Source organism: Equus asinus, chromosome 5 (genome assembly GCF_041296235.1).
Source record: "Equus asinus isolate D_3611 breed Donkey chromosome 5, EquAss-T2T_v2, whole genome shotgun sequence".
In the NCBI taxonomy this organism is placed as follows: domain Eukaryota; kingdom Metazoa; phylum Chordata; class Mammalia; order Perissodactyla; family Equidae; genus Equus; species Equus asinus.
Window position 1 is genome coordinate 87,298,514 of NC_091794.1, and position 18,749 is coordinate 87,317,262.

The following is an 18,749-nucleotide window of genomic DNA, read 5'->3' on the forward strand; positions in this document are numbered from 1 at the left end:
ATTCGGTGTTTTATCTTTCTCAGGTCTTCGTTAGAAAAGCTGAGTCTTTTCTATTAAAAGAACTAAGGTTTTGCAGCTATGTAACTTTCTATATTTGTCTTTGAAATCTTTTTGTCACTTTGGTTAAATAGATGATTAAACATTAAGTTTTATAACGATCTGTGATCCTATTTAGGCAATTGTTTAAAAAATTTCTTTGATATTTTTGACAAGCTTCCTCAATCAGATTCTAAATGAAGTCTTTTTTGACCTTTAGCTAACTTTGGGGTTTTTCAGAGGATCCCTGAAACATCTCAAAAGATTTGTTCTTTCTCCTCATAAAAAGAGGGATGTCAAACTAGGCTTATCTGATATGTTAAATTACATGGGAAGCATCGTTAAATAAGAAATAACATTAAGCTTTATGTTATGCCTTTATAAATATATGTTATAAGAGGTCTAGAAATTATGTGAAATTCCTGGAAACCTAATATGTCCTGGTATAAAACGCCTGTCATCAAAATTGAGGTTCATATTAAATATCAGGAAAGTAACTTAGCTGACTTTCATGCGAAGGCAGCAACAACAAAATCTATAAAGGTTATGACACATGTGGATGAAGTCCATTCTGCTTCTGCAAAAAAAGAAAAAAAATTGATTCTTCATTGCCAGACTTTTGCCATCCTGATGACTTTGTAACATGACAGCAGTCTGCTCCTGAATCAGAGAAATTAAGATGGGTAAACAATGACCGTAAATTAAACAAACAATCAGGGCTGTGGGAAACCCAAGACGGCTGCTTGGTTCTTCCTGGCTCCCTGGCAAACCCCATTTTTTGCTTTTACATTCCTTCAAACCCATTTTTGTCCCTGCAGGCCTTAGAACTCCTCCCTCTAGGTCCTTTGACCACCTGCAGCTCAATTTCATCCAACTGCCACTTAGTATAGGTTATCATTATGTTCTTGTCATAGTACGTATGTTTTCCTGATGGGTTAAAGTCATTCTTTTCCACAAAGCTGATGTCCTCACAATTGCAAAGAAATGTATTTAGAAAATGTGTTTTCCACTTGAGACATACCTTCCAAGTCTACAGCGATCAAGGCACCCACATCACTGGGCAAATCATTTGAACCTTAATGAAAACCTTTCAGATTTCTTGGAATTATCACTGTTTCTAGCATCCTCAATCATTAGGCAACATAGAGAAAACTAATGGAAAACTGGATTCAAGCCAAAGAAATATTAAATTACATAAGACTACATGAGCTGAGGAAGATGCTCTAATGTTTTGTCTTTCCAGATTTAAAGAAATCTTTTCTCTTAAGCGATCAACAATTTGGTATGATATACTTTTGTGAACAAAGACGAAACATTTACTTTTCCTCCCTACCTGATCCCTCTAGAATTCAGAAACTCTCACTGATATATATTCACGGAATTCTCTTACATAAATAATCAGGCCAAGTTTTTCTGTGTGTGTGTGTGTGAGAGAAAGATTGCTCCTGAGCTAACATCCGTTGCCAATCCTCCTCTTTTTGCTTGAGGAAGATTGTCACTGAACTAAGATCTGTGTCCATCTTCCTCTATTTTATGTGGGATGGTGATGAGTGATGCTAGGTCCACGCCTGGGATTAGAACCTGCGAACCCCAGGCCACCGAAGTGGAGCGTACGAACCCAACCACTACCTCACCGCCCAATTTTTGATATAAACAAATTAGTTTTATTGTGATTATTATTGTGAAAAAAATAAGGGTAATTGTAGAGAGAAAAGTTATGTTTGCACCTTTGTAGATATTGGATTCTAGTCCTCTTAACCATCTTTGAGGTTTGTTATATACTGACAGTCTGGACTCCCCTGACCTAAGGTATTGCTTTTGGTCTTGCCAACTATTTGCAGTACCCTCTTTGGAAAACATGAAGTAACTCCACATGGGATGGTCACTGGCAGATCAGTATATATTGGTACACAACCTTCTGCTGATCCCTTGTTGTCTTATGTTAGGACCCCCAGTTACTGTGAGTTTTTAATGTCTTATACTCAAGTCTATTGCCAACAAGTTAAAGAAGTTTTCCTGGATTCCAATTTAAAGGATCCTGTTGGTCACAGTCTAGAGCCTGGTGACTGGGTATTCTGAAAGCATCGTCAGAGGGAGACAGCCCTCAAGCCCCACTGGAAAGGACCTTAACAAGTGCTCCTGACCACTGACACTGCCTCAGAACTAAAAGGCAATGAACTTCGGAGATACATGTCTCAGCTAATGGAGGCTCCACCCGACATCCAGTGCTGTACAAACACGGGAGACCTCCTAATCAAGTTGACTAGGAAGAGAAGCAACTGACATCTGAGGCAGACATCCCCAGATGGCTGGACCGGGTCTGTATACCTTTCACTTGCTGTTGCTTCTTATCTTATGTTCTCCCCGTCTTTCTTGGAAAGACAATACTCTTATCTGCATATCTCAGTCTATTACAGAAGGGGGAAATCTTTCTGACTATTGGATTTGTCATCAGAAGCCCCATTCTGTAAATGAATCTAGAGAATCTTTTAGTACATTTAATTACCAATCTCTCCACGCTCTCTCCCCTAGTTCATTGTGCTAAGTGTCTAGAACTTCTTGCCTAACCAATCAAAAATCCAGAGATTTAAGTGGTGACATTTGTAACTATTGTAAATGCCTTTTGTCTTACTTGAGTAAACACCTCTGGCAAGGTAGGGACAGAACTAGACAGAATTCGGGCACAAGCTAAATGGTTGGATGCTGTGCCCACTGACATCCTGTCATTCTTTGATCTCTTCAGCTGTCTGCCCTCAGGCATTGCCTCCTTGTTCAGGTCGATTCTCTAATTTGGACTTAACATTTTGTTTGTTATTATAGGAATTCTCCTTGTTGTAAAACTTTGTCTCTTCCACATAGCTCAATGTTATAAAAACACCACTTGGGGGCTGGCCTGGTGGTTTACTGGTTAAGTTTGCACGCTCTGCTTCAGCAGCCCAGGGTTCACGGATTCAGATCCTGAGTGTAGACTTAAACCACTTGTTAAGCCATGCTGTAGCAGCATCCCACATACAAAATAGGGGAATGCTGGCACAGATGTTAGCTCAGGGCCAATCTTCCTCACCAAAAGAAAAGAAAAGAAAAGAAAAGAAAAGAAAAGAAAAGAAACCCACCACTCGGGTAATGGTTACTTAGCACTTTGAAATGATGACTAAGGCTTATGAAACTTCACGTGAGAAACTTAAATGATCTGCAGAAGCTATTTATCCTTAAAATAACTGGCTAGTAGAAACTTCCTCTGCTCTGGAGCTCTTGTTGCTCAAATATAGCCTAAAGGCTCCTCAGGAAACTCCTTTCCCTCCTATGTGTGACATGACATACCAGGAATAAGACTTCCTGGTGACAAGGGACCAACAATGCATTGATGGCTGATCAGCAAAGCTTTCTAGTGTTTGATCAGCAATGCTTTTGGAGAAAGATCTTGATAAAAAGGGGAAAATGTGAAAGATGACATGAGTGGAGCTATATTAAAATAGAGCCAGAGGAGCCATTTCAGAGGAATTGCTTTTGTATGTCTTGTTTTCTTTAGCTTCCAAGCTGGACCAAACCACTAACATTCCAAGATGTCAGTAAGGACAAGAATATTCTACTTGTGAAGACTGATAAAACTGGACTTTGCTGATGACTGAATAGCTAGCCAATCAATGAAGTACAAGTCTAGCCTTTTGCCTGACGACTGAGTCTCAAGCCAATCTATGAAGTAGAAACCTAGCCTTACTTCATCCAGCACCAATGAACTCTTCCTTAATACAGCTTACCTCATCTTCCTCTCTTTTTCCTATAAAAACCCTGAGCCCCTCTCCTGTAATCAGAGCACATTTGAGTTTCTACTTGAATCTGTGTCTCCCGAATTGGAATTCTTGAGACCCCCCCAATAAACTTTTTGCTTCTCTTCCAGTTTATGCCTCTTATTTGTTGACATCATTATGTCTCTGGCTTTTTCCCTGGTAATGTGGACTTCTTGATATCTACAATAAAGTGAGGAGACATCTCTCCTCACTTTTGTGTTACACTCTACTGGAGGGGTCCCAAAGTAGTGTTAATATCTGTCAGAAGTTTTAGGAAAAACTGATATTTTAAGTTTTGATTACTGCTCTTTTTTGCTTCTTGAGGTCTCATTCTTCCTCCTTCTCTCTTACTTTCCCCAGACCTAGAGAGAACACAGGGAGGGCTATTGCCCTCAGTAGAAATCTCTAGACATCTATATATTTTTTAGTTCTTGCATCTGAATCATAAACTATTAAAGCTGGAAAAGCCCTTGGAGACTTTCTTGTTTAATCCATGCAGATTACAGATATACTGGACATTTGTCATTTTTGGCTACCTAGCATCCAACTCTCCCTCTGTTTCTAAGTACCCTGATCTCCCTTTCAGGGAAATTCTCCATTGTAAGTGAAGGCAGTTCCTCCGTCTGCCTCTTACTGCCTCCTCTCACCGTGGAAGTAAAGAGGGATAGATTGTTTCTGTATTTCCTTCCCGAGATGGCTAGTAGGTTAGCATGTGACCTAACCTTGGTCAATGAGATGATCATTCTCAGAACTTTGAATCTTATTCAAGTGGCATTGTGACAGAGACTGTCAAATGTTCACCAAATCCCATTTTCTTATCTTCCTGGGTACAGAGATGGACTACGTTTTCCTTGCAGTTAAGTGCAGCCATGTGACTTGAGTTCTGGACAATGGAATGTAGATAGAAGTGATGCCCAATATCTAGGCCTGACCTGTACAACCCTCCTACATGTGATCTTTGCTCTCTCTTTTCCCAACCATTGGCTGAATGGAGAGGACTCCATGGACAATGGAGGAGGACAGAGCCACAAGATGGAAGGAGTCTGGGTCCCCGAGAAACTGTCTGGAGGAGAGCTGCCCAGGAAAGCCACTAGACCAGGAGCACGCATGTTGGACTGTTGTGTGAGGCAGAAATAAACCTTCATTGTGGAGAACCTCTGTAATTTGGAGGTTGTTTTAGTATTTATCTCATCTGATTAAAAGACAGAATGTTTAGGGGCTGGCCCCGTGGCCGAGTGGTTAAGTTCGCGCGCTCCGCTGCAGGCGGCCCGGTGTTTCGTTGGTTCGAGTCCTGGGTGCGGACATGGCACTGCTCATCAAACCACGCTGAGGCAGCGTCCCACATGCCACAACTAGAAGAACCCACAACGAAGAATACACAACTATGTACCGGGGGGCTTTGGGGAGAAAAAGGAAAAAATAAAATCTTAAAAAAAAAAAAAAAAAAAAAGACAGAATGTTTGGTATGAGTTTTATTTTAACAATAGCAGTGACACAAATCAAGCTATTCTTGCTGACAGATCTTGGGAGGTTCCTGGTTTTGTCCATTGTCTAATCCTTTTCTTTTAGCTTCTCATCATTCTGCAAGCCACCAATATCCTTACCACATATTTTCCCTTTTCTGGCTTAAAATAACCAAACTTGGTTTCTGTTGCTTATAATCAAGAATCTAGACTCCTTCATCAGATAAGAAAATGAGGCCTTAAGTGGTAAGTGATTTGCCCTAGGGCACAATTCATAATTGGCAGATCTAGGATTATAAACCTGACCTTGTATCTCCTGATTCAGTGTCCCTTCCACTATACTATTGGGGATTCAAAAGAGCTCCAATAATTAGCACTCCTCTTCCCCACTAATTTCTAAACCAATTGAGAAATAAGACTCAGGAAATGGCAAATAAAGGTATATAACACCTTCATTACTGGAAATGGCTAGGTTGGAGGAGATAGCCTCCCCACGTGGCAGGCCTGCCTCTGTGAGACTGCTCTGCAGAGAACAGTCAAGGAAAACTAGTGTTCACTGTTGACAACTTGCTTCTATGTAGAAAGAAAACAGGAAGAGGCTAGACTGCACACAGTATCTTTTTCCAAACTTTCTACTTAGAGAACTACTACTACTTCAACTGAGGAAGAGTGAGAGGGTGGACAGAAGTCAGTACTATAATGTTAATGACTAACTCTTTGCATAAAAACCAGGAAATAAGATATGTATATATCTATATATTTAGTGCTTGCATCTGAAGCATAAACTATTAAAACTAGAAAAGCCCTTAGGGACTTTCTTGTTTAATCCATGCAGATTACAGATATACTGGGCGTTTGTCATTTTGGCTTCTAGAAATATTTTATTTTGGGGCTGGCTCCGTGGCCGAGTGGTTAAGTTCGTGCGCTCCGCTGCGGCAGTCCAGGGTTTGGATCCTGGGCGCGAACATGGCACCGCTCGTCAGGCCACGTTGAGGCGGCATCCCACATCCCACAACTAGAAGGACCTGCAACTAAGATATACAACTGTGTACGGGGGGGTTTGGGGAGATAAAGCAGAAAAGAAAAAAGAAAAAAAAAAAAAAGATTGGCATCAGTTGTTAGCCCAGCTGCCAATCCTTAAAAAAAAAAGAAAAATTTATTTTATTTCTGACAATGTGCAAAACATTGAAACAAATTCCCCTAATATTGTACCTATCACAGATAAGTGTTGTTAGTAGTTTAGTTTATATCCTTCCTTAGGACCATGCTGAAGTTGAGAGTTGTGGTATTTATGAATTAATTTGTGTGAAGCACTCATCACCTGGTATGGTGCCTGGTACAGTAGGAACTCATAAGAGCCAAAAAATGAACACAACCCAAAAGTGCATCAACAGATGAATAGATAAGTAAAATGTGGTATATCCATACAATGGATAAATAAAATATAGTAATCCATCCATATTATTTGGCAACAAAAAAAATGAAGTACTGATACATTCTATAATGTGGATGAACCTTGGAAACATTATGCTAAGTGAAAGAAGCCAGTGACAAAGGACCACATATTGTATGATCCCATTTATACAAAATGTCCTGAATAGGCAGATCTACAAAGATAGAAAGTAGATTGGTAGTTGCCTAGGAGTTGGGGAGAAATGGGGAGTGATGTCTAATAGATACAGGGTTTCTTTTTGGGGTGATGAAAATGTTCTAATATTGATTCTGGTAATGGTTGCACAACTCTGTGAATACACAAAATCCATTGAATTGTATGCTTTAAATGGGTAAATTGTATGGTATGTGAACTATATCTCAATAAAGCCATTATATATATATTTTTTTTGCCTGAGGAAGATTAGCCCTGAGCTAACATCTGTGCCAGTCTTCCTCTATTCTGCACTTGGGATGCCTCCACAGCATGGCTGATGAGTGGAGCACGTCCACACCCGAGGTCTGAACCTGCAAACCTAGACTGCTGAAGCAGAGCATATGAATCTTTTAACCACTCGGCCACGGGGCTGGCCTCCCAATTCATTTTTAAAGAAGAAACTCATTCTGTGAGAGCCACATGTAGGATACGCTCAACACAGAAGGCAGGAAAAGGTTCAGAGAATCCCAGGAGAAGAGGAAGTCCCAGAGGGAACCCGTGTGATCCTTTCTGGCCAACAGTTACAAAAAAGGTTCTGTTCCTAGAGGTCAGATAACAATCTGGTGATTTCTGAGTCAGAGAAGGACAACTTAATGCCACAAAGGGTCTCTGGGACCCATAGGGAAAATAACCTTCCCCCTCCTGGGACCAGAGAAGAAGGAGATGCCAAGGGCAGAGAAGCAGCTGCAGGAGAGGCGTAAAGTCAAGGGAAAGGAATGAAAGAGACCTCACTTCTCAGGCCTGTGGAGCAAGTTGGGGCAGAGCTGGAGGTGAGAGTGAGGATCCAGGCAAGAGTAGGCAGAGTCAGAAAGGCTGCAAGGCTGGTGCTTGCAGGTGTGTGCAGAGCTGGGGACCTGGGCCAGCCCTCTGAGGGAGAGGGAGAGAGTGAGAGCATCTTCATCATCTCTGGGAACCAGAAGTTTCTGGAGTAAGCCATGAACCAGTCTTGGTCCCACAGCCTCAGGTCATGACCACAGTGTTTGTGGGTGAGGCTTATACAGTTCCAGGAAAGAAAAAGAACATTTACTTACAAAGGAAAAAGATTAGACTAGCTTTGGACTTATACTATGACAGAAATTAAAATGCAAGAATGTTATACCTAGCCAAGACATCATTCATCAGGGCCAATTGATGACATTTCTGGAAATACTGTACAAGATGTGGTGGAGATTGCTAACATTCTTGTAAAATTCAGCCTTCCCCTTTTCTGTGGGATTATAACTATAGCCTGGAACATGACGCTATTCTGCCCTACTACCCTCACCCCAAACAAAGTTGTCTCCAATAGAATGTGCTCAGAGTGTTATGTGCCTTTTCTGAGCCCAGCAATGTAAGATCTGTGTGTTCCTCCTCCACACTCTCAGGAAGATGTCCTGCGACCCAGTTTCAATGATGGAGAAACCAGATGGGAGATGCCTGGGTCCGTAAATGATTGTGTGGAAGCACACCTGCTAATGACCTGGAACGTATGCCCTGAACTGTGACATAAGAGAAAGAAAAACTTCAGTTTATTTGAGCTATTGCATTTTGGGGTTCCTTTATTATAAAAATTTAATCTTTAATACACGGGGATTCAAAAAATATATCATCCATAACTTTATCTGAAGAAAATAAAGAGTACTCTAACTAGTCTTCAAGGTGGGGGAAAGAAAGAATGATAAACGATAAATCTGTACTCTAAATAGATCACAACATTACAACTGGGAATTTGAAATAAAAGTATAAAGTAAGGACTCGCGAAACAGCACACGCATACTGAAAGGGAATTGCTAACACCAAACTAAAAAATGTAAACTATTTTAGGGTGTCAGTGATCTATTGTTATGTAACAAACCACCCCAAAACATAGTGGCTTAAAATAACAATTTGTTGTTTCTCATGATTCTGTGATTGGCTGGGCTAAGCTGAGGAGTTCTGCCCCACTTGGTTTGACTGGGGTCATTTCTTTGGATGCACTCAGCTAGGAAGTTGGCTGGAAAGTCCAAGATGGCTTAGCCCACATCCCTGGAACCTTGGCAGGGAAGCTCAGGGACTTCTCTGTCTTCATGTGGTCCCTCTAGCAGGGTGGCCGGACTTATTTACATGGTGGCTCCAAGAAAGCAAAGACAGAAGTTGCCAGTTCTCTTAAAGCCTATAACTATCACAGTGTCACTGCCCTGCAATTTATTGGTCAAAGCGAGTCATAGGCCAGCCCAGATTCAAGTGGAGAGGAAACTGACTCTACCTCTTGATGGGAGAAGCATGATGCACATACAGAGAAGGGAGAAATTGTTGGTGGCCATCTTTTGGGAACAATCTGTCATAGTTAGCCTTCTGGCCATAACAATTCACATCCCTTTCCAGTCAAAATACACTCACCTCCTCAACCATGATGGCATTAGATCAAGTCCAGGATCTCCCATCTAAACCAGGCCCATGAAGAAGAAACTCCTCTGGTATAGTTTACTGGATGCACCTGCTCAGGTGCAAGGTTTTCAATCCAGAGACCTGTGAACTAAAAAGACAGGTTATGTTCCCCTTGCCCGCCAACCCCAACCCAATACACCTGATGATACAGAGACATAATGGCTCCAGTGGACACTTCTGTTCAAAAAGAGGAAGAACAGAAAGCACATACCAGTCATTGATCCCCAGTAATTCACTACCTGGGCATCTGCTGTCAGCTTCTCCTACTCTAAGAACAGGAGATGTTCTTTGTTTTCTTCTCTAGGAATGGTTTCACAATCCACTTTTTCAGAGGCTTTTGCATCTGTCCTCTGAGATTGTGGCTTTGCTCCCTGAGGAAGCTTTCTTTTCCATAAGAAATGGTTGCTATTTGCAGCTGAGCAGCTTTTTCTGCTTCTTTCTGCTCGTAGAAACTTGGGGCCCAGAGATCTTCTTCATTTCAAACTGTCGTTGCTCCTTATAGTCTAAGGTTTTGGTTTTGACAAAACACTTCCCTTAAAAACTTTGTGGATATTTTATGAATGTTACTGGGTTCACTCCATGCCCCCCCAACCACATCCATACTTCTCTCTGAGACAGAACTCTCTTTACTTTGGGTGTGTCAGATTGCTATGGGACGATACCCTTGTATTTCTTAGAAGCCCTCTCATCTAGAAGAGAGGGTCTATGAGGCACTGCTTAACTCCTTATGAGGTCTTACGGCTGCACTCTTGAGTTGATCTTGACCTCAAGGCCATATTTTGCCTGCAATGTCCTAGATTTGATGTTTCTTCTGAGGCCATTTCTTATTTTGACGATATTTTTCTAGCTAGAGGGACTGTCCTGGACCCTTTATATTTTGTCTAATTTCTGCTTGAAAACAAAACAGTTCCTTCTTTAGCTTACTTCTCTTTTGCAATACTTTATCATACGTGGTTAAAATAAATTAATAGGAACTTTTAATATTCTTCCTGGAAATTTCCCAATCCAGATCCACAAGTTCATAAAATACGTTTTCTATCTTCTAAGTTATTATGGGTGGCAGTGCTGCATAACACTGGTTAGTCTTTCTCCAGCCTCCAATAATAATTTCCTCACTGCTCTTCCAGCCCCCACTAACAGTCTCCTTGCTGTCTTTCCAGAATCTGCCTGCTTCCTGGTCCCAAAATCAATGTCACATGTTTTAGGTTTTAGTTATGGCAGCACTCCACTTCTAGATATCAATTCAGCAACAGTTACCTATTGCTAAATAACAAAGCACCTCAAAATTTACTGGCTTAAAACAAGCACCATTTGTTTATTCATGATTCTACAGTTTGGGCTTAGCTGGGCAATTCTTCTGCTTATCTTGCCTGGGCTCACTCCTGAGGCCGCAGTCATTCAGCGACCTGAAGGATCTAAGATGGTTCCACTCATATGTATGGGGCCTTGGGGCCTTGGTGCTGGCCATGGGGTCACTCTCTGCATGTGATTTTTCATCACTTAACAGTTTAACCCACCAACCTTGACACAGTGGTGGAATGTTCCAAGAAAGTGAAAGCAGAAGCTGCAAGGGCAATTGAGGCCTACACTTGGGAATTCACATGATATCACTTGTGTCACATTCTATCGGTCAAAATAATTCACAAGGCCAACCCAGAAACAAGGGGTAGAGAAAAAGACTTCCTCTTTGATGGGAGGAGTTGCAAAGAATTTACCATATTTAATCCCTCACAGGTAACTGCAAAAATTTTAAAGCAAATATAAGATTTAACAATTTTATGTTGAAAGCAACATAGCATAAAGAAGATACAGATGCTCAATATCACCATCTATTTAACACATTACTAGAAATTTTATCCAGTGCAATCAGGCAAGAAAATGAAATAAAAGTTATATGCTTGGAAAGGAAGAGATAAATTTGTCATTATTCTCTATATAGTTGGAAAATTAGAAAATTAAAAAAATATGGATAAACTATTAGAATTAATAAACGAATTTAGCAATGGTGCTGGCTTCAACACCAACATACAAAAGTTAATTGTAATTCTATATTTATACTAGAAATAAACAATTATAAAATGAAATTTTAACATTTAAAATACCATAAAATATCAAATATCTAGAATAAATCTAAAAAAGATGTGAGATCTCTACACTTAAAAACTATAAAACATTATTAATAGGAATTACAGACACTTAAATAAATGGAGAAATATACCATTTTCATGGATTGGAAGATTCAACCCTATATAATGCTATCTTAGGTTTCTAGGCCTGCTGTAATAAAGTCCTACAAACAGAAATTTATGGTCTCACAGTTCTGGAGACTAGAAGTCCCAACAAGGTACCAGCAGAGCCATGCTCTCTCTGAAACCCGTATGAGAGAATCCTTCCCTGCCTCTTTTAGCTTCTGGTGTTTATCACCAATCCCTGGTTTTCCTCGGCTTGCAGGTGCAGCACTTCAATCTCTGCCTCAATTGTCCCCTGGTGCTCTCCCTCTTGTGTCTGTCTCTATGTCTCCTCTTCTTATAACATGACACCAGTCGTACTGTATTAAGGGCCAACCATATTCCAATATGACCTCATCTTAACTAATTACATCTGCAACAATTGTATTCCCAAATAAGGTCACATTCAAAGGGTTAGCACTTCAACATATCTTTTTGGGAGACAAAATTCAACACAACCAATAACAAATGCCAGTGCTCCAAAACAGGTCTACAGCTTTAGTGCAATACTAAATAAAATCCTAGCTGATTCCAAAATTTATAAGGAAAATTTTATCACATTTGGCAAGCTGATTCTAAAATTTATTTGAATATGCAAAGGATGAAGAAAAGCCAAGACAACCTTAAAGAACATACTGGGAAGGAGGATATCAAGATTTTTTATAAAACTGTTACAGAAATTAATACAATGTTATATTTCCACAAAGAGAGACAAAAGGAATAGATTAGGTAGTCCTGAAACAAACCCATACATTTACAGACAACTTGCCTATGCAAAGGTGACAATACAGAGCAGTGGGGGAAAGGACAGGCTTTTAAAAAATAGTGCTTAATCAGTTTGACATTCACATGGAAAAAATTAAACCTGACTTACCTCACACCCTACACAAAACCCAACTTCAAGTGGACTGTAGATCTAAATGAGAAAGACAAAGTAATAAGTTCCAGAAATTAATAAGGACTTTTGGCAGGAATATATTTCTTTTCTTTTTTTTTTTGAGGAAGATTAGCCCTGAACTAACATCTGCTGCCAATCCTCCTCTTTTTGCTGAGGAAGACTGGCCCTGAGCTAACATCAGTGCCCATCTTCTTCTACTTTATATGTGGGATGCCTACTACAGCATGGCTTGACAAGTGGTGCATATGTCCACACCCAGGATCTGAACCAGTGAACCCCGGGCTGCAGAAGTGGAAGGTGCAAACTTAACTGCTGTGCCACCGGGCCGGCCCCCAGGAACATATGTCTTAACCAGACACAAGAAACACTAAGCATAAAGGTCTTCCATGTTCATCAAAAAACATCAATAATAAAATGGAAAGGCTGGCCACTGAGTAGGAAAAGATATTTGCAATACACATATTCAACAAAGGATTCCTACCCAGAATATAAATCCAGGAGAAAATGGCAGACAAATCCAATACAAAAATGGGTAAGAGACTTGAACAGGTACTTCATAAAAGAGGATATCCAGATACCCAAAAACATGAAAATGGACTCAACCTCATTAGTAATCTAGGAAATCCAAATTAAAAACATGAAATACCCGGGGCTGGCCCCGTGGCCGAGTGGTTAAGTTCGCGCGCTCCGCTGCAGGCAGCCCAGTGTTTCGTTAGTTCGAATCCTGGGCGCGGACATGGCACTGCTCATCAGACCACGCTGAGGCAGTGTCCCACATGCCACAACTAGAAGAACCCACAACGAAGAATACACAACTATGTACTGGGGGGGCTTTGGGGAGAAAAAGGAAAAAATAAAATCTTTAAAAAAAAAAAAAAACCCACAATGAGATATCACCTCATACTTAAAAAAAAAAAAAAAAAAAAAACATGAAATACCCTTATACTCCCTAGAATGGTTAAAATTAAAAAGATGTACAGTAGTAGTTATTGGCAATGATATGGGGCAACTGGAACTCTCATACATGGCTGGTGGGAGTGCAAACTGAAACCACTACTTTCTAAAACTGTTTGACATTATCCAGTTAAGTTTTACAAATACATGACAAGCAATTTCAATGGTAGGTATAAATCTAGTATGTGTCACAAAAGACAGGAATGTTCACAGCTGCATTACTCCTAAAAGCCTAAAATGAGAAACAACTCAATAAGTCTATCACTAGTAGATGGTAGATGGTTAAATTGTAGCATATTCATAAAATGGAATACTACACAGCAGTCAAAATGAATGAATAGCCCCACAAATCATGGATGTAGCTCCAAAACAATGTTGAATGAAAAAACACCAAATCCTGACTTTGGACAAGTTAATTAATCTTTTCATTTATATCTCTGAGATAAAAATTTGTATCTCTGGGGGTTGTGATGAGGACTAAGTGGAATGACGTATGTCAAATGCTCAGCAAGCACTTGGCTTAACAAATGTCAGGTATCATTTATCATTATTTTCTTTTAGCAGGCCACCTTTGTGGAAATGGGGATTAAAGAATGGTGCAAGCATTTACAGCACCATCTAATGTCCTTAACATCCTCCCCCAAACCCCTTCCTTTACCTTTTTACAATTGGGTCTCTGTCTCTTTAAGAAACCGACCATGTGGTTACCAGAGGGGAAGGGGGGTGGGGGAGGGCGAAAGGGGTAAAGGGGGACATTTGTAAGAGGGAAGGAAAGTGGATTTTTGGTGGTGAACACGATGTAGTCTATACAGAAGTCAAAATACAATGATGTACACTTGAAATTTATACAATGTTATAAACTAATGTGATCTCAATTTTTTTAAAAAAGAAATCAACCATAACTGAGGAGAGATGCATGCTGGGAAAATCCACTCCGCTCAGGTCCGGAGCATGATGGGAAAGGAGGGCGGAGACCAGGGCTGCGCACGCGCAGTGGGCCGGGTGTTGCGTTGGGATAGATTAGGCGGAATTCCAGTAGGAAACGAAAATCCTGCTCCCGGCGCGGGGCCTTGGGTCCTGTTGCCGCTGCCCTGCCTGGTGCTCCGCGGCGCAGGGACCGGGCAGAGGGTGAGCGCGGCGGGCGGCTGCGGCAGGGGCTGCGCGGGGCTGCTCGGGGCGGGGCGGCGGGCGCCACGTGACGAGGCGGGCGCCGGGCGGGGGCGGCGCCGGGCGGGCTGAGCCGCTGCTGAGGTGCGGGTCTCGCCGCAGGGACGCGCTGACAGGCGTTTGCAGGTTGCGTTCTCTCCATCCCATGCAGCGTTGCCGCGTTTGTGCTCGGTGACGGGCGTGGGAATTATTGGTGGGGACGAGACTTTCGGAGCGAGTACGATACTCGAAGGAGGGGTGAGCGCCCACAGATTGTTAGAACAGTGCAAGTGCTCAGAAGTTCTCTCTTCTCCGCACGGGCTTTTAAACCCGCGGCCTCTTTCCATGCCTGGCTTGACTTTGGATAAAGACAACTTTGGGGAGCTTCCTTTTTGCTGCAAGTTTACTACGGCCTGTTTGCTACATTTACTCTTAGGGGAAGGGAAGTTTGCTGAATGGCTAATAGAGTTTCTTGTTTACAGGAAGGCAATTGTGAGGCAGAGCTCAGCGGGGCTTATTCCTGGGCATGCCCCCCATGGAGACCCTACAAGGTGCAGGCGGTCCACTTTAAGTGAGGGTGTACCTCTTGGTCACTTGTGATGGCATCTGGAGCTCTGATCTATCGTTAGGCCAAGAAATGGGGCCCTTATGGAGGTCTCCAGTAAAGACTGAACCAGAGTTGGGGGTGGGGAGCTTGATGTGCCCCGATTTGAGAAAGAAAAGATGAAGCGGGCCTCCAAGTGTTAATTCTCATGGAATCCGAAACAGAATTTCTGAGGCTTTTTCTCTTAGAGCTTGGTAACTTCCTCCCACGTTTTGGTCTGCTGGTCTAATTCCCTCTGTAACCTTATAAAATACAGCAGACCAGAGTACTCATCTTTAAAGATAATAGGGAAGTGGGAGCTATTGCAAAAAGGCTTTTCTTATGTGAAGATAGCAACTAAAGGAGCAGAAGGCGGGAAGAAAGGAGAATAGAGTTAGTCGTGGTCCCAGGAGAGTTGTTTTTCAGATGCTCAACCCTAAAGCCTTGTGCTCAACACAAAGCTTTTAATGTAGATGAACATGAAGAAAAAAAAAAAGAATAAACCTGAGTACCAATCCTTTATGTTGTGTTTTAGGTGTCTACCTGTCCATTACCAAGACGAAATCTATTAGTTTTAGACTGGGGAATTTTTTTACATAAAAAATTAGAATGAAAGAGCCTTTGGATGGTGAATGTGGCAAAGCAATGGCACCACAACAGGGGCTTCTGGACAAAATTAAAGAAGAACCTGACAATGCTCAAGTAAGCATTTTATTTTGTTCTTAAACATTTTTTATTCCTTCTTTTCTGTCTGGTGAATTCACATTTTGGTTAGGCGGTTTCTGGCTTGTAAGTTAAAAAAACTCAAACAGGTTTTTTCCCCGTTAGATGAGTAAATCAGTTTTTCTACTCTAAATGAAAAAAGATCTTAGTAACTATATGATATTTATTTTGTAAAAAGAAAATAATATGTATTAGCATTTTCCGATATTCGGTACTTTTTTTTTTTAATTCTCTTGTATCTGACAGTAGTTTCCTTTTATTCTGTAAGTATTTGTGATCTACTCTATGCCAGGGGATCCAGGAGTGAGCAAAGTAAGTTTAGTCCCTTCCCTCATAGAGCTTATAAGTTAGTGGGGGAGATAGACATTACACACGTAATTGATCAAATAATATATATAATTACAAATTATGACAAGTGCTCTGGAAGAAAAGCCTAAAATGGGGGATCTGACCTTGTTTTGGTTGGGGGCAGAGGCTGGTAGGGAAGGCTTCTTGGAGGAAAGGATTTGTAAGCTGAATGTTGAAGAATAAATTGACGAGGCAAAGGCACTGTGAGGCTTCCACACAGAGGGACCTGCATATAGGAAAGCCCCGAGTTGGAAAGATGCATAGTTCTTTTGAAGAACTGCAAGACCATGGGGCCTGGAACAGAAAAGTTATGAAAACAGTGATGCTGATGATAGTGATGATCGTAACAACAATACGAATAGATGGTATTAATGTATCAATATGTAGTGCATATCATAATAACATGTGACTTTATAAATATTAACTTATTAATACTTACATGTGCTTGGATTGTGCCGGGCACCATTGTCACAACCATATTGTTATCCCCATTTTACAGATGAAGAAACCAAAGTACAAAGAGGTCAAGCAGTTTACACAGATCACCGCTCGTGAGGGGCAAAGACTGGATTCAAATCTGGGTAGTCAGACTTCAGAGTCTGTGCTATCCTGCTTCTAGGATGAGGCTCTGTAGGTAGTATGAGGCCAGAATGCAGGACCTTGTGGACCTTGTTATGAGTTTTAGTCTTTATCCTGAGAGTAGTGGGAAGCCCTTGTAGGATTTTAAGTGAGAGAGTAAGATAAACATGTTTGGGAAGATCATCTGGCTACCCTTTAGGGACCCAGATTGGAAATTGGTGGAGATCAGTGTGGAAAGACTAGTTAATTGTTTTGGCAAAAAATGATTTTTTTCTTTTTGGACAGTTCTTTTGGTTTATACTCTGTAGTTATTGGATTTATTGCATAAGCAAAGCGTAATATTAAAAATGTAAGTAATAATATAAACAACAAAATAATAAATAATAATGGTAATATTTTATTTCGCATACCACCTCAAAGGCAGTGTGATTCCAGGACGGGGATGCCTAATAGGTTTGGTCTCACTCAACTCCAGGCCTTCCTAGAGTGCTGTGCTGAGAAGGGTTCTGATCAGAGTGGTGTCCGTGGGGTGGGGGGTGGTGGCATCCATGACACTTATTTTCCCTCCAGATGATAAATTCTTCCTCTTCCTTTACCAGAAGTAACCATTTGTTCGCCAAGTCTTGTGGAGTCTACCTTTTAAGTATTTTTTGACTCTTTCTTCCTTTTCCTCTCTATTTCATTATTTCTCATTTGGACTTTCATAACAATTTCCTACCCATCTTCTTTCCTTCAGTCACAATCCCGTCAAAGCACTGTGTAGTGATGCCCTTGTACTCCTTAGAGATCTGATGACGTTACTCCCTTTAAAGTCTCTGTCTCCTCATGTGATAAAACAAACTTTTTAGCGAGACATCCAAACTATCCATGTTTAGGCCTCCTTTTCCCTCTTCAGTCTCCTCGCTCCTCCTTCCCACCTTTTCTAACTTGTGCTCCTGCCCACAGTCTGCATTTCACTCCAAGGTATATTCTGTTGAGTTTTGTTTCTTTGCCTTTGCACATGCCATTTCTTCTGCCTCCGATATCCTGAACTAGGTAGCATGGCAAAAGTTTTCTCCTCTTTTAAGATACGGTTTAACTGTCTGTCACTCAGGGATAGAATGAACTGTTGTCTTATTGTATGGCTTTCACTTTTATTGTGGCATCTGCAAGTCAGTGAGTTTTGTTTTCATAGAGAAGCTGGTCTTATTTGAGCTGAATCCCCAAATCCTAGCACAGTGACTGGCACAAAGTACATACTCAGTAATTGAAATAAAAGAGCCTGTCTTTACAGGTGAGGAAGCAGAGCCTGAAGGAATAAGAGACTTTACCAGGGTCCCACGGCTGGAGCTGGGATACAAAACCAGTTTTTTAAGATTCTAGAGCCAATGTTTCTTTTGTTATGTCTTGCCAGTGGTATATAAATGTAACCGATATTGTGCTGTCCGTTAATTGAGTGTTCTTTCTGAACATAAAAATCATGATAATGGAAATCCCACTAACAGCTTACATTGTAAATCTAAGTGCATGGGGACCTGCTCAGTTCTCTTTGGTTCATATTAATGCTGTTCAAGGTGAATAGGCTATACTTTGTCATGATAGACAATGTGAGCTGTGATAGAAAAGCCAAGTGAACAAATAGTGTGAGCCAACTTCCATGCTGCATTTGAATATTGAAAAATAAGAAATCAGAAAGGTTTAATGTTTTCTGATATACTAAGAATCTGTTCTGGTTATTAAAGTTAGAGTTGAGCTCTCATTCATTCATTCAGTGAGTTTCTATTCCTGCTTACTATAAAGCCATGGCACTTGTTGAACGTTGCTGTAAGCAGTTGGCGTATATTAATCCCTTTGATGCTCACAACCCTAGGAGTTAAGTACTGTTACCATTCCCACTTTACACATGAGGAAGCTAAGACACAGTTAGTAACGTGTTCAAGGTTACACAACTGGTAATTGGTTGAGCCAGG

General features: G+C 41.0%; 1 protein-coding gene across 5 annotated transcripts in view; it reads left to right on the plus strand.

The window, feature by feature from the left end:
* Positions 1-14,135: 14,135 nt before the first annotated feature.
* Positions 14,136-18,749, plus strand: part of ZMYM6 (zinc finger MYM-type containing 6) — a 34,428-nt gene continuing 29,814 nt past the window's right edge. For 3 of the 5 annotated variants that reach the window (XM_014864022.3, XM_070510378.1, XM_070510377.1), the window contains exons 1-2: positions 14,622-14,825; positions 15,686-15,852. In XM_014864022.3, coding sequence (XP_014719508.3) covers positions 15,760-15,852 — 93 coding nt within the window. In that variant the 5' untranslated portion in view covers positions 14,622-14,825; positions 15,686-15,759. Of the gene's footprint in view, positions 14,550-14,599; positions 14,826-15,685; positions 15,853-18,749 lie in introns of those variants that run through there. The other 2 variants (XM_070510375.1, XM_070510376.1) reach the window with 2 other exon arrangements.